General features: G+C 41.8%; 1 protein-coding gene across 1 annotated transcript in view; it reads left to right on the top strand.

Moving 5' to 3' along the window:
• The window catches only part of LOC147196771 (mitogen-activated protein kinase kinase kinase 7-like), a 73,214-nt gene that overhangs the window by 48,564 nt on the left and 11,056 nt on the right, over positions 1 to 13,594 (top strand). The window contains exons 9-11 of the mRNA XM_086126813.1: positions 1,965 to 2,049; positions 11,670 to 11,794; positions 11,872 to 12,010. Of these exons, the coding sequence (XP_085982939.1) occupies positions 1,965 to 2,049; positions 11,670 to 11,794; positions 11,872 to 12,010 (349 nt within the window). The remainder of the gene's footprint in view (positions 1 to 1,964; positions 2,050 to 11,669; positions 11,795 to 11,871; positions 12,011 to 13,594) is intronic.

The following is a 13,594-nucleotide window of genomic DNA, read 5'->3' as shown; positions in this document are numbered from 1 at the left end:
GTTTTGTACGAAAGTCGGATCCCATACACCAAGAAGTAGCTGTATTTTCAAAAGTAAGCCGCTTTTTAATTTTTTATTTTTTTTTTTGCCACATAGCCATATTTACAACACTTGGTTGCCTTTCGGACACCTTGCCGTGTAGCCGCATCTTTTTTTCTCCTTTTTGTGTTTGTGACGCCATGCAAAGGTAATATATATATATATATATATATATATACACAGCGATCTCGTTACCTCTGCGTCCCACGTCCTAGATGCATAATTTTCCCACGGGACGCACAGTTCCAAATAATGTGCGTTTTTGGGACGCAAGGAAATTTTTCTGTCAAAACAAACAAACAAAAAAAAAAACTACGGCAAGCCTGAGGATTTCACGGGAACAATCGTTACCGTGTCGTTTCCGTGGCGTCATTTTAACGGTACCGAAAAATAGTTTAACCATAAAAGTCACCGTACACGAGTTGACTGTGTGATCAACGCGATTTCACTGTGCCTGTATGTGTGTTTGTGGTGTGGTGTGGTGTGTGAGTGTCTCTCTTTCAATTTACTTTCATTTTGTTTTCAGTGTTGGGGGGGATGCAACAGATAATGTTATGTGGGCATGCGGGTTGCTATTTTAGTCCGCAAACTGAGGAATGGCACGGATGAAAGTTTGAGATGGCGGCGAAAAATACTCACAAAGGTTTACTAATTACGACATTTAAGAAATGGGAATGCCAGTCTGATTTTTCGTATGAATCGTCCAAAGGGCATATCACGAAACTCACCTGGGATGTACAGTTATGCACAGAACACGAGAGCGAGATACGACGAGAGGCACGATTACGAGGCAAGTAAATTGGTCGAAAACAGAGACGTTCGAAAACCGAGGTTTAACTGTATATACAATTTGAAGACTAGACCTTGTTGGAGACTAGACCTTGTTGGGGAGGTCCACATTCCCATTGACGGCATTGCGTGGACATTGAAATTAAGTCACAACTTGTTCATTCTCGACTTGTATTCTTTGGCATTCGACTCAGCATGACTTAGATTTGTTCTTGGTTTTACTGTTTGGTGCTTTCTACCGCCTTTATTACCGATTTGTCTTACTGTTTATTGTGCATGTTAAATTGCTCCATGTACAGCACTTTGTATGCAGCGATGGCTGTTTGAAAGTGCTCTATAAATACTGTTGACTTGACTTGACTTGACTTGACTTATTTTTTTGAGGTTTACTTTATTTTTTGGCTGCCAAACTGTTTGCTTTCAACATATACGCATATAAAGTTGGTTTTCCTTTCACCCACACACCTGAAATGCGTTGACGACTTGGACCCTCCTCGCTTAGCGTCGCCGTACACACGCAGCTTGAAAGGGGCATTTCTTCTCCCCCTATTCCGATCCGTGAGATTGAGTGTTGACAGCTGAAAGTATTAGCAAGGCAAGAGAATTTCTCTTTACACGCACAACAATATTTTTTTTGTCGTCTGATCACGATAAATTCCACGTTATCAAATTACGTTGTAGATAATACATTTTTGGAGGATGGACACCAGCAAATTGGAGGGGAGTGCAGAATACATGAGTACAAAGGAAAATAAGCTTTTGAAAAGGAAGCATACAACATTTGAGTGTACATTATTCTTGTGGAATTACACTAAATTAAATGTCATTAAAAATATGGTATTTGCTTTCAATGGGTTTTTTTGTCTTTCTAAAATTCTTTTTAATGTCGTCCTAAACAAATATATGCACTGTTCTTACAGACAACAAATCTGACAATTAACCATCGTCCAATTCCTTCAACAAAACCCAACCTCACAGTTGCTTTTGTCCCAAATACATCTTGGGTGTATTTTATACTATCACATCCTGGTGGGATTATTCTGAAAATATCATCTGTCATTTTTGCTTCAAGAAGTTTACAGTTTGCCCTGGAGCTCAAACCAAGCTTTAAATGTCCCAAATCTTTGTTTTCTCAGTACTTTCCAGGGTCTGATGAGCCTCTCAGGCTCCCCCATCAATCATCAACCAATAGAAGTGGCTCGTCATCTGCCACAAGTACAGGTGCAGTATACTGTTATCTTGTCTTATCAGTGTGAAGAGCATATAATTACAAATTGTTCCAGACAAACACAATTATTCCCATTGGATGTCCAGCTCATCCCTTTGTTTGCTGTACGTTAGGTACATGTGCCAGACAAGTAAATTGTTCAGTAGCAGGTTAATACGAAAATTATGAATAACAGACCCTCCCTTGATAGCGAATACAATAAATGACCCGCAGACTGGAACTGCATAACATATTGTTTGAGCAGCGTCCTTGCGATTTACATTTGAGCAAAAGTCATACTGCAGGCACTGTGATGTGGAGGAGATGTATGAACTCAACATGGTCTCATCTAATTTCAAGGGGATCTGATCAGGTTGCACATTGTGCTTGTACCACCACTCTAATGGTGGGCTCTGCTCTGTATCGATGAACACTGTTCTCAACTGAGTCTTAATCCTGTTCAAAATTAGACTCAGATTCTCTGTAACAACCAACTGTTCCTTGACTACATTTTTTGTATTTTTGTTTTGGTTGAAGATTGATTTGGCTTTGGATATTGAGTCCTTGTAATGGAGGAAGTGGGTAGTGTACATTTCTTTATGAATAGCGAGTCCAGTTTTTCTGTATAATCTTTCAAGTTGACGGCCTTTTGATTTAAGTTGTCTGAGGGTAGGGGTAAACCAGGGTGCTGTTTGGTTGAAGGAGACAGTTCGGGTTTTGAGTGGGGCCAGGGTATTGAGAATGTTATGGAGGTTTGTATTGTAGTGTGTCAAAAACTCATCTGTTGTAGAAAGACAATCAGTACTGGGGAGGTTGTTGATAAGTGATTCTAAATTGTCCGGGTTAATGTCCTTGATTTTACGGAAATGTATAATGCATTGTGGGTTGGATTTGAAAAAGGACAGGTTAACATTGAATGAAAGCAATAGATGATCTGTGTATGGGAGGAGATCGGTTTTACAGTTTGTTGGTGATAATCCTATACAGCAGATCAAGTCCAGAATATGTCCTTTACTGTGTGTGGGAAAGTTGACAAACTGTTGAAAACCAAAACTGTCCAGACAGGAGGTAAGGTCTTTGGTGAGTGAGTTATTGTTATTGTCCATGTGTATATTAAAATCTCCTAAGAGAATCACATTTGGTGATAGTGTATACAGATGAGTGAGGAGTGTAGTAATGTCAGTGATAAAATTCTTGTTTGGTTTTGGTGGACGGTAAATAGTGGCAATCAGTGTGGGAGTTGATCCAGAGAGCTGTATAACTGTAGCTTCAAAAGATAAAAAAGCAGGCACATTTACGGGTGCAAATTTCCAATCCTCGCGCAGAATCATCGCGAGGCCACCTCCCCTCCCAGTCGTGCGAGGCACAGCGTGATAAACAAAGCCCGGTGGAGTAGCTTCATTAAGAGTACCATAATCATTTGGTTGCTGCCAGGTCTCAGTCAGACACAGAATGTCAAACTCACGGTCTGTCAGGAGGTCGTGGACAAACTGGCCCTTGCTCGTAAGGGAGCGGATGTTCAGTAGGCCGACGTTGATAGCAGTGCAGCTGCGAGCGACCGCGATGCTATCCGACCTCGGGACGCGTGTCAACACAGAGGCATCCGCACGGCGTCCGGTGTTCTTCCGTGGGCGGCGAGCGGTGGACCAGAACGACCTGATGGAGCTGGAGTTGTCGTATTGATAGTTTCGGCGTGAGCCCCGGTGAGTGCACCTTCGCCGGGGCACGTAAAGGATGTCCGGGTGTTGGAGCAGAGCAGGCGGTGGTGGACCGTGTGGATTAAAATTGAGTTTGAGCTCAGTGGCTGCATACTGGTGAAGCGCTTCCAATGGGTGGTGGAGAACAGACAGGACGAACCAGCAGAGAGCAAGCCACTCACAGCTGATCGACATAGCTGAACTGGAGTAATGAAGTCGGGAAGCAGCAACAGGTAGCAGATAAGCTAGCCGCTAGCCGCAACTCGACGACAACTCAACAGTCGATGTCAGGTAATGACAGTTCGACCGATCGAGTGTGGATTGATCATTGTTCACTCAGTGACCATAAAAGCAGGTCGACAAAAAATATGTCGACTTTAAAAGATCAAAAATTTGACTTAAAAATTGACTTAAAAATCAAAAAAAATCACGGGGAGTAGCGGCGTCCAAAAATTCGCCAGCGTTCACTCCGGAAGTGATTGGCAATCAGCCAATACAACTGATACAACTCATCTGATGTAAATCGCAGCATACAGCACCAGCAAGCAGCTGCTCTTATATAACCATTATCTTGAATTCTTTAAGGTATGTAAAAATAAATAATGAAGGCAACTACAATAGTTCATTTAATTTTTATTAAATTTCCAGCATTCCTTGAGCAATCTAAAAACAAGGACAATTATGATGATAGTACAATATTAGAAATTTTTGTTAAATGCTGTTACCTTTAACATTTACAACAAATGTGAGAAGTATTTAAACATAGAACATAAAAACTATGCATAGTAACACGTATATGCAACAATTACTGTTATGAATACAAAATATCAACATATAAATATATTTTAACTTCAAAGGCCTTAAATGCCTTTAGTTTTGTTTTTACTTGTATTCTTTGGCATTCGACTCAGCATGACTTAGATTTGTTCTTGGTTTTACTGTTTGGTGCTTTCTACCGCCTTTATTACCGATTTGTCTTACTGTTTATTGTGCATGTTAAATTGCTCCATGTACAGCACTTTGTATGCAGCGATGGCTGTTTGAAAGTGCTCTATAAATACTGTTGACTTGACTTGACTTGACTTTACATTTAGAAGACTGTGCAACCATCTGAGTAAATTTGGGCTCAAGAAAACAAAATTAAACTAGTGCTGTCAGGAGATTAAAACAATTGAGAGATTAATTAATTATCTGATCTGTAATTAATTAATCTAATTAAACTATATTTTAATCTAATCTAAAAATTGCTTACAAAACCACTATTTTCATTTAAATTCATTACATTATTGAGGCAGATCAAAAGATTGACATCACAAAAAAGTGCCATTATAAAGTCTTATTCTTTTGTGATGTGAGGAGATGCAGTCCGAGCCATTTACTTTTTGCTGTATTTGAAACTAGTCCCACACCTGCAACCTTTAGTTTTGACCACCAGGGGGAATATCAATGTTTTTATTTGGTTTGTTTTTTTGTAAATCTCCAAATAATCACAAAATAAAAATAAAATAGAACATCAGGTCCATAAAAAGTGCTTAGGTTGACATATTAAAAACACTTCTGAGCAATACAAGTACTGAAATTGCTTCAGATAATACAAAAAATAAATAAAATGGACCCTTAAATCACAGTGTTGTAAGTTAGCACTTCAGAAATAACACTGTTCATCAAAATAAAGTTCTGAAATAAACATCAATCACTTCTCGTAGGCTACAGAGGACACAGGAGCTATCAGGACTTCATGCTTTGTCCACGGGGTATTCTTCTCGAGTTTAGTTTGCCGAAGAGCTTTGCTATGGCTCGCTTTCGATGTCGTTAGCCGTGGCTGCACTTGCGACACGGTACAGGAGCTGCTGCACCTCCAGATACAGCTGGATGCTAAGCTAACGGATCTAGAAGGCCGCTCTCGACGTGAAAATATCAGGATCCATGGCGTTAAAGAGGGCGCAGAGGATAATTCCCCATCGATGGTGGTGTATGTGGAGAGCCTGCTGCGGGATGGTTTAGAGCTCCCGGCCACATTTGAACTACGCGTCGAAAGAGCTCACCGTGCCCTGATGCCAAAGCCGCCTGGGGATGCATCACCGAGGTCCATCGTTGCTAAGTTGTCCAGCTACAGGATGAAAGAAGAGCTACTGCGATCAGCCTGGCAAAAGAGAGGATTTGAGCACCTCGGGAAACGTGTCAATTTGGATCACGACTATGCGCCGGACGTCGACGAAGAGAATATGCCGAGGCAAAAGCGGTTCTGAAGGAGAGGAAAATCCGGTTTCAGACGCCGTTTCCCGCCAGGTTCAGAGTCTACTATCCGTAGGGAGCTGTGGTGTACGAATCGGCGGGGGAAGCAACGGAGGATTTGGCGAAGAGGGGATTCCCGGTATCGGTAATCAAACAACCAGACTCGGTCCTGGAGCGCATCCAACGCTTCTCGTGGCGCACCGTCAAGAGGCCGGGGAACCGGGACAGAGCGGGGAGACTGTCGGACTTTAAGGAAAAACTTCAGGCTTTCAAATGTCAGACCCCAGGGTGACTGTGAGTGACTTGAAATCTGCTGCTATTCAGAGTTTAACAAGCGAGCTTGATGAGACTTTATTTTCCTCACATTTATTATTGTTATTATTATTATCTTTTTTTCTTCTCTCTCTCTCTCTCTCTCTCTCTCTCTCCGGGGAATCACAGAGGAGGGAGAAATTAATGCATTACCACGTCCTGTTAAACTAAGAAGCATTATATAGGCTTTAAATTTCGGATCATAATGCAAATGTCGGGTTTTTGCTGTTCTCTATAAGCGGCGGTGACAGGGAGAGTACCATGCAAGAAGGCCCTCCTTCACCCGACAGGTGGGGAGGCTTTACCTTAAAGCCCTTTTACCATCAGGGCTTCATCAGGGTCAATATCAGGACCCCACAGTTGGAAGTCTTTTTTTCTTTTTTTATTGTTCTTATTGTGCTCTATGTGTTGTGTCAGTTTCCATTGTTCTTTACTGCTGTTCTGTGCAGTCCGTGGGGGGTAACATATGACTCATATAGTCGCTTTTGGACACTAGGGTGGCGGGTTTTTGGTTTGTATCATTTTTCTTTTCTCATATATTAAACACTGAATGCAGGCAGTTAAAATAGCAACTTATAATGTGAATGACCTTGTCAACCCCATTAAGAGGAGCAAGGTTTTAACTAAATTGAAAAAGATGAAGGTGAAAGAAAGGTGAAGATCTGGAGATGGGTAGCATTTGATCCAGATTTTTTTACCTAAAAAGTGGGACGCAAGATTTGAAAGATGGGGATCACAAGGTTTAACAGCATACTGCACATTTTTACATAAAGGGACAATGAATAGTTTCCGAAATCTGAAGAAGCAGTTTGGTTTGGAGAAGGACAATTTTTACAGATACCTCCAGCTCAGGCATGATATTAACCAAATACAGAGGGGATGTGCACAATCAGGCTGGGATAATATTTTGTTAAAAGTGTTTAAGGAAACACTGCAGGAAACAGTCCTCACCGGCACCGATGAACATCCAGGGTATGGACATAGAGAGGGTGACCTCCTACAAGTACCTAGGTGTTCTTCTGAACAACAAACTGGACTGGTCTACAAACACGGACACTCTGATTAGGAAGGGACAGAGCCGACTCTTCCTACTCAGGAAACTGAGGTCTTTTGGGGTTCAGGGGTCGCTCTTTAAGACTTTCTATAACTCGGTGGTGGCCTCGGCCATCCATTATGGCATTGTCTGCTGGTCAGGCAGCATCTCAGCCCGGGACAGAAAGAGACTGGAGCGACTGGTCAGGAAGGCCAGTTCTGTCCTGGGCTGCTCCCTTGAAACTCTGGAGGAGGTGGGCAACAGAAGGATGCTAACTAAGCTAAAGGCTATGATGGGCAGTCCCTCCCACCCTCTCCAGCCCGCCCTGACAGCACTAGGTAGCTCCTTCAGCCAGAGACTGTTACACCCGCGCTGCAAGAAGGAGAGATACCGACGCTCGTTCCTACCGACTGCTGTCAGGCTGCTGAATAAAAATAACAACAATAATAATAATAATAATTACATGATGTGAAAAACAATTGTAAATAGCACTGCGATTTATCCCTTTTGTATTTATATTGCACTTAATTGAACGGTGTCTGTTTGTTTTTCTTCTTTCTTCTTTCTACCCACATTCTTGATGTTGGAGGCTGTAAATTTCCCCGGTGTGGGACAAATAAAGGTTATCTTATCTTATCTTAAGGATGCTTATGGTAACGGCTCTAACCAGAAACTCATCTCAAAAATTTGCAAGCGGTTACAACAAATAAAGCAAAGCTCACTGCACATAAAACGAAAATGGGAGCGGGAAGGTAATATGGTCTTAAAGGAAGAAGTTTGGGAAAATCTCTGTGAGATACAATGGAAAACTTCAAGCTCACGGGTTTGGCAAGAGTTTTTCTGGAAAACGCTAATAAGATTTTTTGTCACCCCAGCTCAAAAGAGACACTACACGAATTCTTCTGCATGCTGGCGGCAATGTGGGTGCCTTGAAGCAAATCATTTTCATATATTTTGGTGCTGTACATCATTGGTGCCGTTTTGGCGGGAGGTAGATAATGTTCTACAGAGTGTTTTTCAGATGGACATCCAATTTAAGTTTGAGTCGTTATACTTGGGGGCCATTACATCAGACAACTTTTCGAATAATGTTAAATATTTATTTCAGATCCTAAGTGCCGCTAGCAGAAAAGCTCTTACAAGAAAGTGGTTAAAACCTGAAAAACCTACTGTTGAAGAATGGATCGACATAATCTATGACATGTTTAAAATGGAGAGGATTACCTTTGCTTTGAGAATGAAACAAAATACTTTTTTGAATAGATGGGAAAGATGGATGAAGTACAGTATATCACGCCAGTACGACCATCATTTGTTTAGAGTCGACTTCTGTGCCCCCCTTTACTCTCTGCTCTGTTTTATTTAAATCTGTATTTTAGATTTCTTGTAATAGAAAGCGTAACGAGTCAGAGAAGTTTACCCCACTTCGTTTTGTTTTCTTTTTTGTCTGTTGTTTTCTTGTTTGTTTTCATTTTACTATGGTTGAAAAGAAAAGGTTATATGGTTATACTCCTGATTGGTCCTTACAAGTTATGTATTGCTTACTCAGTCCTGGTTATTTTAAATTGAGCTAATCTTATGTAAGATCAGATGTATAAAGGACTTGTATACTTTGTTCTTTTAGTGACTGTATAGACCTGTGAATTCACAATAAAAAAAGAATTGAAAAAAAAAATATATATATATATATATATATATATACTGTATATATAAATATTTCCCTCACCCATCTTTTTCAAACATTTTTGAAAAAGCTCCAGGGAGCCACTAGGGCAGTGCTAAAGAGCCGAATGCGGCTCTTGAGCTGCGGTTTGCCGACCCCCATATAAGTGAATAGGAAATGTGGCAGATGTTTATTTTTTTTTTTAACGCTACCTCCACCCCATCGGAGCAGATCAACACTGCAGCAGGATAACATCTGCTCTCAAAAGTGAACACAAAGAAATGCTCACTTCCCTGACAATGAACAACAGAGTTTTGGGTTCAATGCCTCCTGGATCGATGAGAGAGGGGTTCAAAATCCACGCTGACGTAGCTTGACGACCACGGCGTTTTCATGCTCCGTACAGTGCAGCCGCCCCCGCCAGCTATTATTTGTAAAAAACTTTGTGGGTCTTTGTGTATTGGTGACAAATGTCAGAGTGTAGACGCCCTATTCTTTTCTCGAGTAAGTAAGCGGCTTACGGTCGCCAAAAATGAATGAAAATGACAAAAACAAAGACAAAACAAGGGAGCATGTAACCGAGGTGGCCACTCGTGTCGGCGCCATCTTGTTCTACCTCATTCCTTTCAGCTCAGGGTAGACACTCGAGGTCCTTGAATCAAGGGTCCATGTCTTTAGATACAGCATTCTCCTTGTATGTCTCCAGTTTTTTTTTTAATGTCGATTTAAACTTGGCAACATAAGAAGGGTCATCTGAGCTCTCCATCACCCCAGAAAGTTGGCAAAATGCAGGAGAGCCACGGAGCGTGAAACATAGTTCTCTCCCTAAAGGTTAGTCACATGTGAAACCTGCAACAGAAAATCAACTCTACATGACTCAAACGTACCGTATTTTCACGACCATTCGGCGCACCGTATTTTTGGGCGCAGTCTCAGTAAGGTGTGCTATTTCTGTATTTGACACATACACAAAACGCACTGTATTATTGGGCGCAGCCAGGCATGGTAAAATATACGCCAGCTTAAACATACGGCATGCATGCACGCACGCTAAAAACACGTTTTTAAAAAGGCAAGGGAAGCAAAACTGAGTTCGGTTGTACTTTATTTCGCCATTTTACAATGTACTCGCGCGACTGGTACCTGCTAGGGGCGTGCCTTTAGCGTCCTCTTACACGCCCACCCTTCACTCATTGGCGACTGGTACCCGCTAGGGGCGTGCCTTTAGCGTCCTCTTATGCGCCCACCCTTCACTCATTGGCGACTGGTACCTGCGAGGGACATGCCTTTAGCGTCCTCTTACACGCTCAGCCTTCACTCATTGGTGGACTTCCACATGCCTGTCGTCACTCACTCCGCCTTTTCTCTATATAAACAGCGTGTCGGCCAGAGGTGCTCTCAGTCAGGCTTTGGAACTCGGCGCATACACTAGACGCTCCGCATTATAAGGCGTCTTGTCCATTTTGGAGAAAATTTAAGACTTTTAATGGTGCCTTATAGTCGTGAAAATACGGTAATTGCTTTCACTTCAACACAGAGTTAGTAAGGGTGCCTGAATTTTATTGTTTTCATGGTCTGAAAAGTGCTTGAATATTGGGCTAAATGCTTTCAAGTGCTTAACATTGTAACTAAACTAAATTGAGATCCTTGAATTTCAAAACCTGTTTATTGAAACGAAATGTGTTAAATGTTTATAGCATAATATGAAATGTATCAGCGGCATGGTGATTCACTGGTTAGCACATCCACCTCACAGTGCAGATGTCTCTGGTTTGATTCCGGGCCTCAGAGTGTGCATGTTTTCTCCGGATACTCCGGTTTCCTCGCACATTCCAAAATCATGCATGGTTGGCAAACTGGACACGGCTGAGGTGTGATTGTGAGCGTGAATGGTTGTTTGTCTATGTGTGCCCTGCGATTGGCTGGCAACCAGTTCAGGGTGTCCCCCGCCTACTGCCCAAAGACAGCTGGGATTAGCTCCAGCACGCCGGGACCCTTGTGATGATAATTGGATCAAATAATTGATGCAATGTATCTGGTGGCAAAAAGTGACAATCATAAGTATAATACCATATGTCTTTCTCTTGACAGGGTTCTGATATGTTTCATACCACCAGCAACCCGCCAAATGTGGGTTAAAATTCATTTTGGCGGGTGTTGATGGCCAGTTTGGACAGTGGTATGAAGGGTAATCGCGTCGGTCAGAAATATTTTGGCATGGAGTTTCGTAGATAAATCAGAACTGTTCCTATTACGGAATCGTTCGCCTCCCACTTTTAAGGAACCAAAAGTAATGGGACAAACCAACAGTCATAAATGAAAGTTCACTTTTTAATCCTAGGCTTTGCCGTCATTTACAGCTTGAAGTTTAGAATACTTACACATCGTAAGACGCGATATTTCATCTCAGCTGCCTTCACTTCCTGCTTGTCTTGGGGCATTTTCCCATCAGTTTTGTCTTTAAGGGAAATACATGCCCACTCGGCTTAAATTGAAGTGACTTGGCTATTGCTTAACATTCCACTTCTGCACTGTCAAATGCCTTCTAATGAGGTGTGAAGCCGGTGGCTGAATATGAGCATGCCCAGATCAGTGAGCAGCCCGTGTTCATCTGCACCCTTAGCTTCCCTCCCCCAGCCCCCTGTGTTGCTTTCGTGGTTTTAACAATACTGTTGAAATTTTTGCCATCCACAGGCCCAGACTATACGATCAGAAGTAACAAGAGCGAGGACAACCCAGACGAACGAAACCCATTTGGCCGAGACGAAACCCTGAAAGGTTTTGAGGCCAGGTTTCCACTCCAGTTCAAACAGTCAAAAGTAATAAAGTATCAAACTTAATGTGACATGTGGAGAAGTGCTATATATGACTTATGTCTTTCCTTCTATCCATTCAGACTGCGACATTGCGAACTGGTCTGTCCAGGGTGTCCGGTGCGGGCAGTCAACCACGACGCTCCCAAAGCCCAACTTCCTGCTCCAGCCCAGTATTTACGACCGGTCAGTCGGAATTGAGGATGACGATTAGCCCCCAAGGTAGGCTGCCTCGTCTGATCAAATATTCCGATACATGCACCTGCCTATTACACGAAAGTGATCCACCCGCTTTACCTCTTAACACATATAATAAATACATTTCCGGGGTTTAAGCTTGTGATCGCTTGATAGTTTGAGACGCGACTGGCCATATACATATTGTGTTTAATAGCAGTACTTAACAATACAGTGGTACCTCTACTTCCGAAATTAATTGGTTCTGGAAGAAATTTCTGAACTAGAAAATGTTGTAAGTAGAGACAGACAAGTTTCCCATGTAGATGCCTGAATTCGTTCCAAGCCCCCCCCCCCCCCAAAATTCAGACATAAAAGTTTTCTAAAGCTTAAAAATGAATCAAAATACGTAACAAATACATGTTACAATTAGATTATTGCACAATAAATGAGAGTTGTGCATAATGTTAAAAACAAAGAAAAAAGAATAAAAATGACGGTCATTTAGCTCTTAACTGTGTCCTCATCATTTTTGCCCTCTTGAGTTCATGTTCTCTCTCAGAAGTGTTTTTGCCTGGCATTTTATGAAGAACTAATCCAAGGACGTTTGCTTTTGTCGGCTTTTAACAATCCTTCGAAAATGTCCAAGGCAAACATCAGCCTGGTGAGCAATTGTCCGACTGGTGAACACTTTATCTGGGTGATTCACATTTACATAAAAATATCGGAGCGCCTTGTGGCCCGAGAGGTGAATGACGAGGACGCTGCATAGACACACATCTATTTATTTATCTATCTACACACATAGACACATACGGTAGAGGTCCCTCTTAGCCAATGGGATGCCAGGATGATGCTCAGTCATATCCAATGGCAGAGCAGATATAAGTATGTTGCTGTTGCGTTCAGGTACCTCGGAGCTGCAAGTAGCAGCCCATACTGTAGATTTACCTTTGATATCGTGAAATTTCTTTAGTAACAAGATGCAGTATTTTCCTGTTGAGGCGTTTCGTAACTTGAAAATCTCGTATGAAGAGACGTTTGTAAGTAGAGGTACTACTGTATGTAATGTATGTAATGTATCTATGGATGAAATCAATCAGGTGCAGCACATGCGCATCCGTGAATGCAGGAAGATTAAAGATAGTGGTTCAAAATGTGCACTCTTTTTTTATAAAAAGCAAATGGTTAAGTTAGATCAGTGTTTTTCAACCTTTTTTGAGCCAGGGCACGTTTTTTTACATTGGAAAGATTTTGCAGCACACCACTAACCAAAAATGTTATAAAATGACACTCTGAACAGTATATTTAATTAAAATATAATTTCTCAGTTTATTTATACTCAATCAGTGTGAAACCTGGGCCTGTTTAGATGAACACAAAACCGATATCCTGGCAGGAATAGAAGAAAGACACAAACAAAGCTCTTCTTCAACAGCTCTCAGTCTCTCTCTGTTTTTAGTTTTTATAGAAGGTAGCCTTGAAAAGCTCAGCTCACACAGATATGTTGTGGAAAATGGGAGTAATGTCCGAACAGCTTTGTTGGGCAGAATGCGGAACTCCTTGGCAGCACTCAACCAAAAACTGTCCAAAGGAAGATCAGCAAATCTTAGTTTTAAACCCCGATCC

Source organism: Hippocampus guttulatus, chromosome 13, assembly GCF_054856545.1.
Source record: "Hippocampus guttulatus isolate MCC_2025c chromosome 13, RoL_Hgut_1.0, whole genome shotgun sequence".
In the NCBI taxonomy this organism is placed as follows: domain Eukaryota; kingdom Metazoa; phylum Chordata; class Actinopteri; order Syngnathiformes; family Syngnathidae; genus Hippocampus; species Hippocampus guttulatus.
Note: the sequence above shows the minus strand (reverse complement) of the source record. Positions and strands in the feature narration are given on the sequence as shown.